We start from the raw sequence: 17,138 nt of genomic DNA on the forward strand, positions 1-17,138 counted from the left end.
ACCTAGGGAGAAAGAAAAACAAGCATGGAAATAAAATGAGGTAGGCTGTCTAGACCGTGTGCTTTGACTCATTTGGTTGTTGGGTAGGGTTTTCAGCACATGTGAATGTTTATCTCTCTGAAATGAAGCATATGGGCCGAGCTCCATTAAGTGCCAAAGGGGTGGTCCCTCCTCAAATACAACTCGGCCAGTTTCCCTGTCAAACGCAAATCAGCACTTCTTTGCCCTCTATATTTTCAAGACTTCCCCCCTCATTTTTGTCTCTTTTTTGTGAATTCAGAACACCCACCACCGCTTGTATCACTGCAGTGTTTAGTGATGGATGACTTGCAAACAGTTAATGTGGCAAAAATGTATGTTCTGAATGTAACCCAAAAACATTTTTAATGCTAGAACATGGTAAAGTACCCTTTAGTATGCCTTCCCAGGGGATAAAACATGATAAAGTGCCCTCTAGGGTGCCCTTACAGTGGATAAAACATGATAAAATATTCTATAGGGAGCCTTCTCAGTGGACAAAACATATAGTGTGCCTTTACAGTGGAAGTCTGGGATGCTAGAAAATTAGTGAGCCTCTACATGCCTCTCAGTGGTTAAATACTTAATACCTCTCTGTGTGTTTTTATTACAGAGGAATCATAGTTGTACTTTAAGTCACATAATAAAACACTTTTAATCTAAACCAGGGATTGGAACTGTGTCACCATAAATGCATCAAGACTTTTGGTGCTCTGGTGTCCCACTGCATACACCTGGTGCCCTGATGATGTTTTTTTTTGTCCCTGCCCCTCAGACAGTCCACCACTCAATCACCTACTGGCCTTTATGTCTGTCATTTTGTCAGTCTGTCTGTGTCAAGTATTAGTGTCTCCTCCGTTATCCACTTGTGGCCATTTTGAAGCAGACCTACACATTTGTGATGACGCACTACATCACAGCACACTGTATAAACACTGGAAACCAGACACCTTATTGTGTGGAGGGACATGTGTAAAAATACGCCCAGCATATTTGCAGAAGCTTTGAAATAACGGTTGGGATGGAGTGTGAAGGATGGGTTTCACCAATGTTTAGAAAGCAGGTTTAATTTTGGAAAGGCCAAGTTCTTCCTTCAGTCTGCCTGAAGGTTCTTGATTTTACAGTCTCACACATCTGTAACAGGGATGACCACAGTTCAGCTGACTTTCATGTGCATGTCCTACTGTTGGAACCCTTAAGTACATAATATTTGATAAATAATGATAAATATCGTAAATAACTCAACTGAAATGGAACATTTTGCAGAACTAAGACAACAGTCTTCTAACACTCCTGCCTTTTCCCCTCCTCCAGGTATCTGAGGGCTCAGAGGTCCACTTTCAGCCGGGAAACTTCTCCCTCTCCTGCCAGATCCAGATGGAGAGCCTTCCCCATGGCAGTGAGCACCTCCTCAACTGGGCCCAGAAGAAGTACAGGGCAGTCACCTCTTTCTCTGAGCTCAGGATGACTCAAGACATCTACATCAAAGTCGGAGAAGGTGTGTACTGGATTCCCAAAATTCCCAAACATAGCTCTAGGCCCCAAGGCACGCCTCCCTGTTCCCCTTTAGCTCCCATAACTTAACTTAGCTTTTGTGTTTTGAGCCCTTGCTAGAGGTTTACGTGCAACTACTCTGGGAAAAGAATTTCCTTCCCTCAACAGGCATCCACTCTTTCACACTAGTTAACAGGCTGCCTGACTGTGGTAATTCTGCTTACAGCCTTAAGAATTATTGAACCCCTGAAAAATAAAGCAAGTGCATGGACTAAGAATTTGAGTATTTTAGGTGAACTGAAGCTTAGGTTAATTGTATGTAGAATATATATTTATTAATGTATTACTTAGTACTGCCTCTCTTTGACACGCCTTACTATCTTTTATTCAAGGTGAAACAATTAGTTTATTAATCAATTTGTCAAGTGACAGAAAATGAATTTGCAACTATTTTGATGAGTTGTTGTTGAATTTGTAGCTCCAGTTTCTCCAGTGTTAGGACTTGCTGCTTTTCTTATCTTATGGAATAGTAACTGAATATTTTATGGTTCTTGACTGTTAGCTAGACAAAACAAGCGATTTGGAGACATAAATAAGATAGTAGATAAGTAAGAAATAAGTTTTATTGATATTTTTGATATTGATATTTATGATATTTTATAGACACATAAGTTATTGTTTGCAGGATAAAATGATGCATATTATCATTAATGAAAATCATTTCTAGTTGCATGGAAACTCTTTATGTAGTGGCATATTATGCTGCATGGCAACCATCTGCGTGTACAGACATATTTTTATGAACATAAAAGACCAGAACTTGACATATTAAATAATTCACACCTTGTGTTTCTGTAGAGGTTGTGTTTTGGTTCAATATACATAACAAAAAAATAGGCTTAAAATAATATAGTGGGGTGACATAGCTCACCATATCATATTAATTGTATATTTTGTGATAAATGCTTATATGATAATGTGTACGTGTGACACAAATAGAGATGTTGAAGTTAGAGAAACTAAAACACAGGGCCAGAATAGAGATTTGAACAAAAACAGTAAAGTAGGCAGCTTGGTATTTAAGACTTTGGAAAGTGCGAATTTCTTGGCAGATAGTCACTGACAGTATCTTATTCCTGGATACAAATCTTTGGAAATATCTGTCATTTGTCTCTTTCACCAAGTGGCTGTTGCTTCCATAGTTTCAGTAGTATTATAAGACTATGGCTACATAGTTATATTATAAGACCACAATAATCTAAATGTGCAAAATCTTGTGGAGGCCATACATAGGTTGGCCATATATTGGCTGTGAAGTGGAAAAAGGCTGAGGTAAATGGTAGATAGACTATGCCTGTCACATTTTTCCAATAACTAAGCTAAGAGGGGAGTATTTCTGAAGTGAAGAAGCACAGGGGGATTCTCAGGGGAGGCTATGATTGATCTTCACACGTTTGAGCCGTGGACTTTCAATTCTTCATTCTCTACTGGCCACTGAACAGACTGCACGTCCAACTTCACAATGCATCAGCTCTCAGACAGGACATCTTGTTTTTAATGAGCATCTTTCACTACATGGAAATAAAACTCCACTCCATGTCTGGAGAGGAATAATGTCTCCACTACTGCCAGTGATAAGTTCTCTCTCTATGTTGTTAGCTGCTGTGGAGCGCAGAGTGGTTGCTCAGCCTTGAAGCGTTTGGCTTGTGTCATTAGGAGGGCTGTGGTTTGGCATGAGCCCAGAGTGCCATGATGTTTACTTCAAGCAAAGAGCTGTAGATTTCCACTCCTTCACATCATTAGTAGTGTTTCATGAAGATGGACAGATTCTCACTTTGCTTCCTAAACCAGGCCCGCACCAGTGCCACAAGGGTTCCGGAGAGGAAGGTGCCAACCTTCAGTTTACACTTTGTCCAAGGCTCTGTTTGCCAAATAAGGAAGCAGCTGTCTTGTGTTTTCTCTGAGTGCTGAGACGGGGTCTGACTTTTCATGATCTGAAGGTGCTTTCTTAGGCAGTTAACGAATTTTTGAACCGTAACGTAAGTGGAGGAAAAAACAGTCAAAGGTTTGATTAAACGTGTTTATGAATATTATTGTCCTGTTATTGTGGAGGAATTCTGGTAAAACACCCTTGCTTAGTTTTCCCACGTAAAACCAAAAGAGAAATTTCCTTGTTGATTGGAAGACAGGTCATGCCAACCAGAGCACACCCACAGGTATGTGAGAGGCTCTGTCTCTCCTACATAGTAGCAGGACACACAGACTTTGCGGTTTTGTTTTATCTTTTTGTTGTCGCTTCACATCAGTTTTTTGCATCTTTTTATGGTCATTTAGTATCTCTTTATGGTTGTTCTGTGTCTTTTTGTGGTTGTTTTGTCTGTTTTTCTTGTCATTTTGCATCTCTGTGCAACTCCAATGCCAAAATGTGTGGAACATTGTCTAAAACATAAATGTAATGCAGAATAGAATAGTTTGCAAATCATTTTCAACTTATATTCAATTGAATACAATACAAAAACAAGATATTTGATGTTCAAACTGATAAACGCTAATTGTTTCTGTAATTATGCACTCATTCTGAATTTGATGCCTGGGAAGTTGTTAAAAAAAAAACTTTTTTGATTCAAAAGGTAGTCAGGTTAATGCCCCTGTTCAAACATTTTTGGAACCTGTTGCAGGCATCAGTTCAGAATGAGTTACAAAAAACAACAGTTTATCAGTTTGAAGATTCATTTTCTTGTCTTGTATCCAGTTGCATTCTGTTTTTATTTACGTTTCACACAACATCCCAACTGTTTTTGAATTTGGGTTGCAGTTGTTATACATCTTTCTATAGTGTTTTGTCTCTTTGTGGTGATTTTGTGTCTTTTTATGGTTACTTTTGTGGTATTTTGTGTCTCATTATGGACATTTTGTGCCCCTTTGTGTTTGCTTTGTGTCTCTCTTCAGTTGTTCTGTGTCTCTTTGTGGTCATTTGGGATCATGTTTGTCTCTATGTGTGTCTCTTTGTGTCTCTCCATAGTTATTTTGTGTCTTTGAGCTTGTTTTGCCCACTATTGTAGTCAATTTGTGTCTCTTTGTTGTCATTTTGTGTCCCTTTGTAGTCGTTTGTGACTCTTTGTAGTTTTTGTGTGTGTCTTTGTAGTCAGCTTGTGTCTCTTTGTAGTTGTTATATACTTTGCTGGTGAAGCTCAGAGGGGTCCCTGACCATTTGAGCCCCTGAGTCTGTCCCCCATAGGCATTTTAGTAATACATCCATGTCCAACTCAGAACTGGACCTAGTCAGTGCTAAGACAATGGGAATACCAGCTGCAGAGCTGTGAAATAAAGTGAGCAGGGAAACTGTTCTTAAGCTGGAACAGCTAGGTCAAAACAAACATCCACTGTACTCAAGCCTCTGTGAGCAGGACATCGAATTCCTCCCAGAAGCAGGGGGTGCTCTTCTGTAGCTGACCTCACGCTCTGACCTCCCCGGGGTGGAGGAACAAAAAGCCGTATTTCTCCTTTGGAGGATCAAAATAGCCTCACAGAACCCCCCAAAGACTAACATAAACATCTCTCCACTTTCAGATCCAGTGTTTTCTGACACCTGCAAGATTGATACCAAGTTCCTGTCTCTGAACTACCTGGGCGGCTACGTGGAACCACAGACATCAAAGGGCTGTGTCCTGTCTGGACCCGACAAAGACAGAGAAGTCCACATCATTGAGCTCCAAGCCCCTAACTCCAGCAGGTGAGTGGCCAAAGCCAAGAAAACATGTTGTCATAGTTTATTTTTGAGGTCAAGATGCTCTCACTAATCTCTGTGGAGTTTGTTTTGGATGGAAACTAACATGGAGGCGGGTGGTGAGGGATGAGGGGGGTACTGTTCTCTTAGTGGTGTTCTTTTGAGAAAGATATTTCAAAACTGTGCCTAAAGTCCAGGTTTGCCAGATAATCTCCTCACTCCCTCAGTGGAGTGATTATCCTGTACACCCAAAAGACCACAAATCTGGGAATGTGCTGGTAACTGCGCTCTATCTCACTCTGTTGCTATCTGGTCTGTAGTGCATATGTCTGCTTTTTTTCTGGGAACGCATCCAGCTTTTTAATTATTTGGCCAGACACAGAGGGCACGATAACGCAATGCTGACCTAACTGTCCAGAATTCTTTTTCCCTTCTTTTCTGCAGTGCTTTCCAGGTGGATGTCATAGTGGAACTGCGGCCGCTGGAGGCTGATGCACCGCTGCATCGTGACGTCGTCTTGTTGCTCAAGTGCGCCAAATCTGTCAACTGGGTCATCAAGGCCCACGGTGTGATTGGCAAGCTGGATGTGGTGGTAAGCTATCAGCATGACAACAGATAAAAGCTTTTCATCCAGGAGCATCTTTTTCTTTTCCTTTACAGACTTCACCACCGAGATTTTACAAAGTCTTATCATACATCACAGCAGCTCTCGAGTCATGTCACAGACAGAAATGTCATCACTCTCCCCCACTGACCAAAGATTTTGTCACACGCGGATGTGTGTTGAATTGGCGCCTATTCCCAGCTGCAGGAGAGGGTGGGGATAACAGGTTAGGAGGAACTGTGAAATTTCATCGCAGCAGTTCCAGGGATTGTCATCACATTCAGAAAGCCAGGGGCGGGAGCGGTGGGGGCATCACATATTTTCAGAGGCAAGGCTGCTGCACATAGAGCCAGAGCTGCTTCCCATCAGTCATAAAGTGAATTATGAGCACTGCTTGCTTCAGGCAGTTTTTTAAGCTGCGAGCTGTTCGGACCTCTTCGGCACACACAAAAGACAAACACTGGCTAATTGCTGCAATATATCACAGCGCCCTTTACTTAGAAATTTGTTTTATTCACATCAACACTGCACATGAATACACAGTTTTGATATTAAATCTTCATTAGTGTTACCCAAGTCTCTTAGGAGCCTTAGGAACTGTAAGAATATGACACCTACAACGTGTACACTTCGGAAGAATAGTTAAACTGTAGATCACGTTGACAGAGAACTGGCTGTTTTCCAACCACCATAATTGCTCCAGCGGCGTTCTAAAACAAAAAAAAAATCACTGCAATAAAACAGAAAGTAACTCACAAATACTTGACATTTCCCAAAATATTTAATTTGCGCTGAGTGTGGAGAGATTTTCTATCTAGTATGAGGTCGACCCTTGATGCCTGTCTGTTTGCTGTTGTCTTCCTGTATGCCCCTCTCTGCTGCTGCTGCTGTACTGGTTTCAGTGGAGGTGTTCAGGGGGGTCTGTGTTTCCTCAGCGTTGTAATGCTGATACTCCTACAGGGCTGCTGCAGCCATGACACTGCACTTTTGCCAGGCGCGGTGTGTTTTTACAGCTGCCTGGTCACTGCTATACAGTAAGTCAGTCAGGTTGTGTAAGTGTACTGCCAGGTCACAGTCTGTGGTACTTACAGCACAGCACAAATGGATAGTAATACCCATTTCACACTTGTGCCACAATATAGCAGCTTGGATTAGGAATGTGGGTGTTTTTTAGCCATGTTCTTTCCACCACTTCGGTACGGACAAAACTATTTCAACATAAACATTTTGTACAGACATTCATGTTATCCAGATGATGTATCCTGTTGACTTTTGTGATCCCCTGGCTTTTCCTCAAGCACAGCCATCAGGATGACTTTTTGGCTTTTTACTGAAATATCTCAACCAGTATTCAATGGATTGCCACAACTTTTAGTGAACATACAGTCTTTGTGGCCCTCACGACCCACATGAATTGTTATAACTTTGATGATCCTTTAAGGGGATAGTTCACCCAGATATGAAAATTCAGATATTATCTACTTGTCCTCATGCCAATTGAAGGTTGGCTTTTAGCTTTTAGTCCACAAAACACTGCTGTTTCACAAGAAAACAGCGTAACAAAATCTCCCAAACAATTGAAGTGAATGGTGACCAGTTTTCAAAGGTAAAAAAAACAATCAAAAAAGCATAAAATGTCGCCATACTGCTCATATGGCGTAATCCATGTCTCCTAAAGCCCCAGCGTGCCAAGATGACTTGAAAGATGTCATTTACACCATATTTTAGCCTAAATCGTCACTGTAGATCCTTAGCTTGGAGCCACATTCATGTGCATGTGCACACCGTCTGAACTTAGTGTGTGTGGTGTGATGAATGGCATGTCGGGCCTTTAGGAGACATGGATCACACCAGATGAGCAGTATGGAGGCATTTTATGTTTATTTTTCTATTGTTTTTTTCCATTTGAGAACTGGTCACCATCCGTTTAAACTGTTTAGGAGATTATGTTTTCCTGTGAAACTCCAGCAGTGTTTTGCGGACTGAAAAATTAAACCTGACCTTCAGTTTGCTTTAACTTTTCACCACTAGGTCCAATTCAACTTTCGTTTACTACTTTGGTTTATGAAAAAACTGCCAAATTAATGACATTCCCATCAACCTACAGCTGTACTGTGTCTCTAGTGCTAATAGCTAATGTTATCTTGCTACCATGGTAAACTAACTGGTGACCATGGTGACCAAAAAATATACCTGCTTAACATTAGCATGTTACCATTGTCTGAATTCAGCCCTAGCCACTGTGCCCAAGTACAGCATCAGAGCTGCTAGCATGGTTTTAGATTATTAGTGGTGCTGCATAAATAATGTTAATTTATTATATTACATATATTGCAGTCTTACAGCCATTTATAATGCACACATTAAATTAAACAGAGAAAAACTTAAATAATAATAAATTATAACATTTGAAAACAATGAAATATTTATTGTTTGGTTTACTTTAAATGACTTAAACAATAAAAAAAAAAGTCTAATTTGTTTTCTGTTTGATCACCAGTTTGTTTAATTGTTTCAGCTCTGGTGCAAACATCTGCAGTAAACAGTATATTTTACATATTGCTGGACAAAACTCTTCTAAATTGGTTAATATGATCATATTTTAGCAATATTTACATCTTATGTAATAAGAAATCTCTTCAAAATCAGTTACATCAATTTAATATGAGTGGTTGTGCATAGACCATAATGCCTATCAACATGCTGAGAGGAGTAGTGTCCATCACAGGGTTTTGTGTGCATTTATTGTGAAAAAAATGGAGACAAAGTGAAAAGGTAATCATCTAAAACCATGATAATTTCCTTCTGTAATTTCTACTGTATTTTTATTTGAGACATTTTCAACATTTAATACATGCACATTTTCTTAAGATACTAAAATACATGGTGAATGTGCATTTAAGTGGTTACTTTTGAGTTTTACTGCTGTTTTATTTAGTGATAAATACATTGGAATTGTGTTTATGTTTGCAACAAACCAGAACCTGCTACAGGCAACACTACTTGACAGTGCTGCCACACATTATCACCGATGTTGTACGACAGAAGGATGGTCCGTCTAAACACATATCCATTTTTTTAGTTTCCACATAGCTGAAATTTTGACTGTTATTTGACAACAGTGGTATACAGGATGCTGTGCTTGTGCAATCAGGGTTTGGGAGAGTGTCAACTATGTACGTGATGTGATAGCCTCGTAAAAACTGAGGCCTCCCTTCTGTCAGAAAGTGGGTTCTCCTCAGGGTTGCTCAAGAGACTCCAGTGTGTGGGAAATGGCTGTGAGAAAGAATCATTACTCCCTCACACAGGGAGGGTATGAGCAGGGCAGGACATGAGTTTTAGGAGCAAACGAACATGTTGCTTTCTCAGCATTGATTGAGCCGTGACACGCCTATTACCTCATACACATGATTCACACTTGACACAGAATGAGTGCAGGACTGTACTTGAAGCAGAATATCTTTGTAATACTTAAACAATAAATCATGTCATTTGTTCTCGGAAATCTTAAGGGAGATTACTTAAATCTATGGTCTTGTAGAAGTAACAATTTGTTATTTTTAATGGAAAACACCCAAGATTTATGGCACTTCTGCTTTCTTTTCAACAGGCTTCCGATACCGTGAGCGTTAGTTCAAATACGGAGAGACTGGTGCAAGTGACAAAATCCCCCAAGCAGCACTTGCCGTCGGGGTCACAGGCCTTGATCAAGTGGGCAGGGGATCATGGCTACGGTCCAGTCACGTCTTACACCAGCACTCCTGTGGCTAACCACTTCAGTATCCGACTGAGAGAGCCAGGTAAACTGAAGAAACATCCTCTGAATTCTCCACTCGGTTTGATTTATATTGAAGCAGAGAGAGTGTGTTCAGTTAAAATAAAGCTAAAATACTATGCACAAGATTACATTTTAGCAGGTGCTGTAGTATTTTTCATTGCTCTTTTCACAGTCCTTATAGAGAAACAAGCATGAAATTGTGAAATGGTTTTATAGTGGTGGTCGTGTGTAATTTTCCTGCCTGTGAAATCAGCCTTGTGAGCTTCTAACCATGTGTGACTTCCAGATGTGGTGGATCCTCCTGAGAGCATGTTTCCTCCAGAGCTCTCCATCTTGCGTGACACCAGTCCTCATCAAGGACCAGGAGCTGCTTCACGACGCTCCGGTATGCCTTTTCCGTTCCCTCCGTCCATACCTCTGCCCCCTTCCCTCAACGAACGTGCCTGGGAGAACAGAGAGCCCGAGGAGCACCAGGGCGTTCTGACTGTCGGCCTCAGTGTGCAGTGTGAGGACACGAGGATGGTGGTCAGCATCGACAAAGAAAGCCTGCAAGTGAGTGGACAGCATGATTTCATCCATCATGGAAATGAGAAATGTATATATGATTAGTTTTCTAAAGTTTAGTTTAATTGTATTCTTTTATAAAGCAACAAGTATAATTTATATTTACTAGGAAAACTAATAATTTATTTATTTTAGTGTTTTATACTGATGTGAAACTGAGAAGAGCAAGCAGATCAGAGGACATGGAAAGCACCATAAGGTCTTAAAAGTCTAAAACTCTGAATTTTAGGCCTTAACGTGGCTTAAATATGATTTTGACAGGTTTTTAAATTGATTTTAAATAATTTAAAAATTGTATTTATCATGCTGTAACAACAAAGCGAAACCAACATGGAACCGATATCCTCTAATGTAAACTGCAGCCCAGTCAAAATTTCAAGCTAGTGTGTCATATTGTGGTGTGTCCGTTAACATGGTGTCCTCTCTCATTCAAAAAACCTTACTTTCTAACCTTACTTTCATCTAATATGGGTATGTGCAGGTTTAGCAAGATCTGGATCGAGAACAGCACATTTAGTGCTTGGTTGAAGCCTCTTGTAAATAATAAATTTGAGGCCTGCTGCACCTTGTGCAAGAAAACACCTTAATTAGGAACTCTGAAGGCATTAAAGTTGCGTGGGAAGTTGGAAAGAAGAAATATAAACACCTGCCATGACCCAAAATAGGTCTTACAATGGTCTTAAAAAGGTCTTAAATTCTTGAAGTTTTAATCTACCTTGTTGAAACTCGCAGAAACCCTGTTAAGAAAAAAATATAATTAAATAAATCAAATTTCTGTCAGATTATTGTAGCACTAAACAGTTGAGAAATGTTCCCCTCTAATAACAAATACACATTTTTTCAATATTTTTTTCAATAACACTTTACTCCCAAGTCTGAACAGCCAAAATATTAAATAAGTGTTGTGTTCCCCAACCAGACTGAATTCAGTGTCATCAATCATTTGAAATGTGATTCAAGTCTCACATCTGAAAACTGTTTCACGGTCTGACTGATTGGATTTGTTCGTTGGTACTTTTGTTTTTACATCTCTGCTCTTGCGACACAGACTTTATGTAACAAACTTTGACAAGAAGAACAGAAAACAACAACAAACATGGAGGACACCCAAAAAGGAATACCAGTGTCTGGACCAATTAGGAGGCTGAATGAATGTCTTCTGCACAGAAATGTGAACATAAACCTCCATGTTGCTGATATCTGGGCAGCATCCAAAGTGTGCACACATTTGTATTATACAAATATACTACACAATGGTCAGGTGGTAATGATAGCAAATTAAGAAACTGTACATACACAAACCAAAACCTCACTTGTAGGTTATATGTGGGCCTTGAGCTTTAGAAACCAGCTATATATACATATGAAAGTTTCAGTTCTATGAAGTTGAAATAAAAAGTAACACTGCTGAGTACTATGGGAAATGTTGTCAATATTCTGTTGCTCCTTATTGAGATGCCAGCGCTGCTGTTATACACAGAGTGACATTGAAGGAAATCGGATGGTTTCCAACATTTGGCGTCGCAACACGGGGACGACGCAGTCAGCCCACATCACAGAATGGAAACTGGCATAGACTGTAATTAGGAGAAGCTGGAGCTGGAGCTAGACCACCTTGTGGGATTTGTTTATTCCTGAGAACTCAGTCTTGCACAACCGCTTTGACTTATAGTCCTTTTTTTTTTTTTTTCACAATTCTGAAAATGAGTTAATAAAGAAAAAAGTTTTGTGATCTATATCCAATGTTGCCATGTTTTGATGTTTCCTCAGGCGAAAGGGTTTTTTCATGCCAACCTCACTCTCCAAGACCCAGCCTGCAGAGCAACAGTCAATGCCACCCACTACACCCTGGAAACTCCTCTGACTGGCTGTCAGACCACCGTATATCCCATGCAGGGTAGCCCAATGGCCCTCTACATCAATTCTGTGAGTACACCTATTATTACACTTTAGTTAAAAACAAATCATACCAATAAAGCTGCTTAACTGTAACCATGAAACGACAAGGCCTCCTCGTTTATTATGTAGGCCTACTCAGAGGAAAGATGTGTTTCTCACAATCATCTTTTCTTTGTCCTATGTGACCTAAATGAGGTTTTTATTTTGAGCTTACTGAAGTCTCATTTGTGTCTTGAACATTTTAAGAAGTTTATTTCTCTGGAGCTGAATTTAAGAAGTATGAGGAGATGGTCAAATTCTCACATTGGCCTTAAACTGAGTTCGTTTATGTCTAGACACAGGTTGAACTGTTTCTTTCCTCTGGGTATATGAATACAAAGAAAAGAGTTTTAAAGTTAAACTTAAACTGAAATGTATTTCTGATAAGAAATCAACATCCTTGGTGTTTAAAATTATAATTACCCTGTAAAAGAAATTGAGTTTTCTTTATTTTTCAACAGTGATAGTGTCTCCTACATTAGTGTTCTCCAGGAAAAAAAAACGGACAACTCGTCTAATTTGATTGATCAAAAAAAGAAGTCCCTATAATTCAACACAGGCAATTAAAAGGTGACTCGCCCTGTGTTCTTTCCCCTGTTCTTCAAATGGAAACTCACACTCGGCCATTAGTAAAAGTGGTAAAAGTGGTTAGAGTGTCACTGTCCTCCCCTTCCTCAACCTAAGGGGTTTATATGTAGCAACGTCTACATCAGGTCACATGGGAAAACATTTTTAGTTGTTGTTTAGTTGTGTGGATGCTACATACGTACTTGGACAAAAAAAATGTTCAGATTTGAATAAATAAGTAACATTACCAAGAAGTTGCAGAATGACATAGTAAATATAAAAAATGGACCTGCCCTTAACCAGGTGTTGCACATTGCTGAGCATCATCTGTGATTTAAGACTCCATAGATCACTCTGTGACTATGTATGTTACTGACGTTACTCTGTGTCATTATTGAATCTCTGAGTAATATCTGGAGTGCTAAGGTTATAGGACTTCCTGTTGATGTGAGTTTTGACAGTCTGGTCATTTGCCATCACCACATCTTGATCCTTGAAAGACTTGACTACTTACCGAGTGGAAACTCTAGAGGTTGTAGAGTGTAAGTTAGTCAACTTACCGGCTTCCATTTTTGGAGTGGAATACAAACATAAATTGTTGATGGTACATAACCAAGGCTATGTAAGCTTGTTAAGAAAAGAAGAAGAAAAAAAACTTCTTGTGTTGATATTTGTAGGCTATACATGGTTATGATGTGCTCCAGTCAGTACTGATGGGAAATAGAAAATATGCAGTATGGCTGTGGTGTCATCATAGTTTATATTTTCTTACACAAAACATGATTAGATATCAATTTTCCATATCAATTTGTCCATGTTCTTTTCAGTGCATTTCCATGTAATTGTGAACTCTGAAGTGATTTCATATCTGACAGTCCATAGTTATCTTCATTATCATGGAATGCATTCATTCAGTATGTTTGTTCTAACAAGCGAGGATGAATCACTTCCTCCCCAACATTTTCAAAACTTTCTGTGGAGGAACCTTGCAACAAAACATGTTCTATCGAATGCAGATTGAAAACCTGGGAACATGTCCAAGGTCTTCTTTTGTGTTAGCACTTGGATGCAGGGATAACCTCTGACCTCCAGTTAAAAGAGATACATTTTCATTGTCTGGGTCCCCAGACATCAAATATAATCTGTTTTTGGCTGTTGTTTCTCCTGTTCTCTGACTTGTTGATTTAAGTCAGCTGTGGCACCGATGGCAGGTCAAGTAACACTTGGTTCAGACTTGGGAAAAACACTGTTAGTGTCATTGAGGCTGTCCTCTCACCCCATTAAATCAAACCTTTCTTTAAGCAGTGTGAACTCATCTCAGACCCCTGACATTCCTCTGCTCTACTGAGAAATTAGAAAGTATGTTTTATGTTTTTGTCCAGGGTGAGTCCCACTGCTGAAGCCACAGGACATTCCCACATTTTAAGTCCAACTCATTGGTTGCAGAATGTTTTGGTGACCCCTCTTAAAGTTTCAAATCTCTGTCCTTTTGGCTTACTGAATTAAGCAACACTACTCACAACTGGATAAAAAAGTCTGGAAATGATTTCTTAAAAGTTTCCCTTTCACATACTGTACTAACTGATGTGGCTTTGGGTTTTGTGAGTAACAAACTCCTCTGTGGATTGCAGGTTTTGATAAGTCATGCTGAGAGTAAGGATGGGAGTGGTGGGCCAGTGGAGAATGAGGATCTGGAATCTGGTGACCTGGTCTTCGCAAGGGACCTGGTTGGGTTAGAGAGGCCACTTACGGAGCCCACAGAGCACCAGTCTGTCATAGTGGTAAGACAGTGGGATTATTGTGGGTCTGTCTTTGTTTGAGTTGCAGGGCGAAAGTTGACAAGTCAAGACCACTGATCCTCTACATCTCTTTGTAAATCATAGCAGAGTTGGAAGAAACTCCATCTCCCAGAGTCCCTTGGTGCTAGTAAAGACTCTTCTGGCTTCTGCAATCTCTCCGTCTTTCCATGATGTCTGTTTTATGAACTTGACCTGACATTTTCCATTTTGAAGTTTCTCCATATTCTTCCCTCTACTGACTTATTTTCCTTTGTCTCATCCATTCCGCATCTCCCACTTATTGTCCTTGTTTATACAGCATCTTTTATGTTCCTTCCATATTTTCTGCTCCATCTTAATGTGGTCAAACGCTGACACACATAATGATGTCAGTTCCCGGCTGATATTTGTGTTGGCTTTGTCTTGTTCTCTTCCAAGTTCAACTGCACATACAGAAAGGACCAGGAACCCTCAGAAACTCTTCCCAGGATCGTACCGGGACCAGGGAGGCAACCGGTCAAAAACATGACGTTTAACATGGAGCTGTACCACATGCTGCCATTCAACAACCCCTCACGCCTGGCCTTCCACACTGTCACACAAAATCAGCAAGTCTTTGTGGAGGTATGCTTTGCACTTCCAATAAAGTGCCTCTTGTTTCTCTAATGTGTTACGTAGGGCTGCAACTAACAATTATTTTCATTATTGATTAATCTGTTCATCATTCTCTCAGTTAATCAAGTATTAGTTTGGTCCATAAGATGTCAGAAAATTGTGAAAAATGCCCAAGGTGATGCCCTCAAATGTCATGTATCGTCCACAACCCAAAGATACTCAGTTTACTGTCCTAGAGAAGTAAAGAAATCAGGAAATATTGACATTTGAGAAGCAGAAATCAGACAATTTAAACATTTTTTCTTGAAAAATGACTCAAAATGATTGATTGCATATCAAATAGTTGGTGCTTAATTTAATAGTTGACAACTAATCAATTAATTATCTAGACATTGCAGCTTCAGTCTTATGCAACTTATGTTTTGTTCCCAAATTAAAGCTTTGGTAAGAAAACTGTGCTGTGTGTACACTCTGTCTGGGACTTTATCTCTTCCTGCTTTGATCTCTTACTGTGGCATCCACAAGGTCAATTTGTATTTTGTCTAGTTGGGGCTAAAAAGCTCGCACTCACTTTCACCCTTTGTAACTACATTGTGGTCCCTCTCTACGTGTCTGTGGATCCTGTCTGTCTGGCTCAAGATCCCGTCTGTCTGTTTCGCAACAGTAATTATGGAGGTCATGTAAGAGATGGCAAAGACTCATGCTCTTCCTTTGAAGAGATGATTTATGATGATATCAGCGGGAGATGCTTCGCTGACAGAGTGGACGCAGAGCCAGATGGTTAGTTACAAAGAGTTTTCTGTGTGTATGCAAGACCTTTCAAATGAGGATACCATCACCGAAAGAAGGAAAGAGGAAGAATAATAACTCAAGGGACTTTTTTATGGATGGAAAGATAACATGACCATTCCTGACTGAAATAACTGAAATATTTGAAGAAATTTGTTGCAGTTGACCAGTGTCAACATACAGTTGTTACACATGCAGTTTGTCATTTTGAGAAATGCATTTTCTTTTTTGATGAGGTTTACATGAGAAGATCTATACCTCTCTAATGCTTGGAAACTACACCCAGGAGATGGTAGCTTAGCTTAGCAAGCAGGCAGGGGCTAAAAATACTGCCTACCAGCACGTCTAATACGAAGGTCACACTACAGGATTGTAGCTGTGATTTTCCACCTGCTGACAGTTTTTAGAGATCGCCAACAATAGCCCCCTGACCAGAGGCAAATCAACCTTCACTCTGCACTTGCAAATGTTTGCAAATCAATCATTAATCACTATATGTGAACTGCTCAAAGGTACCCAAAAGGTATCAAGCAGGTTTAATAATCTGGTGGTGTCTGGGACAGGTCAGGGAGCCATGCATTGAGCTGCAGCCAAGCTGAGCAGACGTGAAACAGCCAGAAAAGACCAAATATAGAAACATAAGCAAAAGTATTTGTAAAGTAGTTTAAGCTAGCTCCAGCAGTCCAGAAGCTATAACAGTAACATGCTGCACACTGATGCTTCAGTATTAATAACTGAATGTCACTTATCATGTGTGTTTTCATGTCAAAATGTAATTTGGAGAACAGACAGACTCATTGGGAATTCCACCTGGTGAAAGAACATCAATAATTGGTCATGTAGTGTTCAGATCACAACGATTTCAAGATTCCTGATAACAGGACAGAAAGACCAAGGCTTAAATCTCACTAATGTTCAACAACAAACATGTTCAGTGTCATTCCTCAAATCTCATTTCCAAAAACTGAACTGTAAAAACAACAAGTTGTAGTTTTACGTGGTTCATTTTTTTGGCAGGGAGAAATTGCTTCCTGGAGTCTTGTCAAATAGGTTCCTCTTTGTTCTGGTCTTAATGCTGAGCAAAGCTTAAAGTCTCCTGGCTGTAGCTTCATATTTCCTAGACAGATGTGAAATTGGCATCAATCTTATCATCGAACTCCTGACAATAAAGTGAATCATTTCCCTAAAATGTCAAGTTGCACCATTACACTGACCATTTCTCTCATGATTGAAGTGTAAAGTTTGCTTGTGGCTATTCATGACAAA

At 39.8% G+C, this 17,138-nt stretch overlaps 1 protein-coding gene across 1 annotated transcript in view; it reads left to right on the plus strand.

The window, feature by feature from the left end:
- Window positions 1-17,138, plus strand: part of tgfbr3 (transforming growth factor, beta receptor III) — an 88,920-nt gene that overhangs the window by 58,284 nt on the left and 13,498 nt on the right. Inside the window, exons 5-12 of the mRNA XM_084722506.1 lie at window positions 1,333-1,516; window positions 5,083-5,245; window positions 5,684-5,831; window positions 9,454-9,643; window positions 9,908-10,173; window positions 11,956-12,111; window positions 14,322-14,471; window positions 14,907-15,092. Of these exons, the coding sequence (XP_084578632.1) occupies window positions 1,333-1,516; window positions 5,083-5,245; window positions 5,684-5,831; window positions 9,454-9,643; window positions 9,908-10,173; window positions 11,956-12,111; window positions 14,322-14,471; window positions 14,907-15,092 (1,443 nt within the window). The remainder of the gene's footprint in view (window positions 1-1,332; window positions 1,517-5,082; window positions 5,246-5,683; window positions 5,832-9,453; window positions 9,644-9,907; window positions 10,174-11,955; window positions 12,112-14,321; window positions 14,472-14,906; window positions 15,093-17,138) is intronic.

This window comes from Lutjanus erythropterus, chromosome 7 (genome assembly GCF_056507025.1).
Source record: "Lutjanus erythropterus isolate fLutEry1 chromosome 7, fLutEry1.hap2, whole genome shotgun sequence".
NCBI classification, from domain to species: domain Eukaryota; kingdom Metazoa; phylum Chordata; class Actinopteri; order Lutjaniformes; family Lutjanidae; genus Lutjanus; species Lutjanus erythropterus.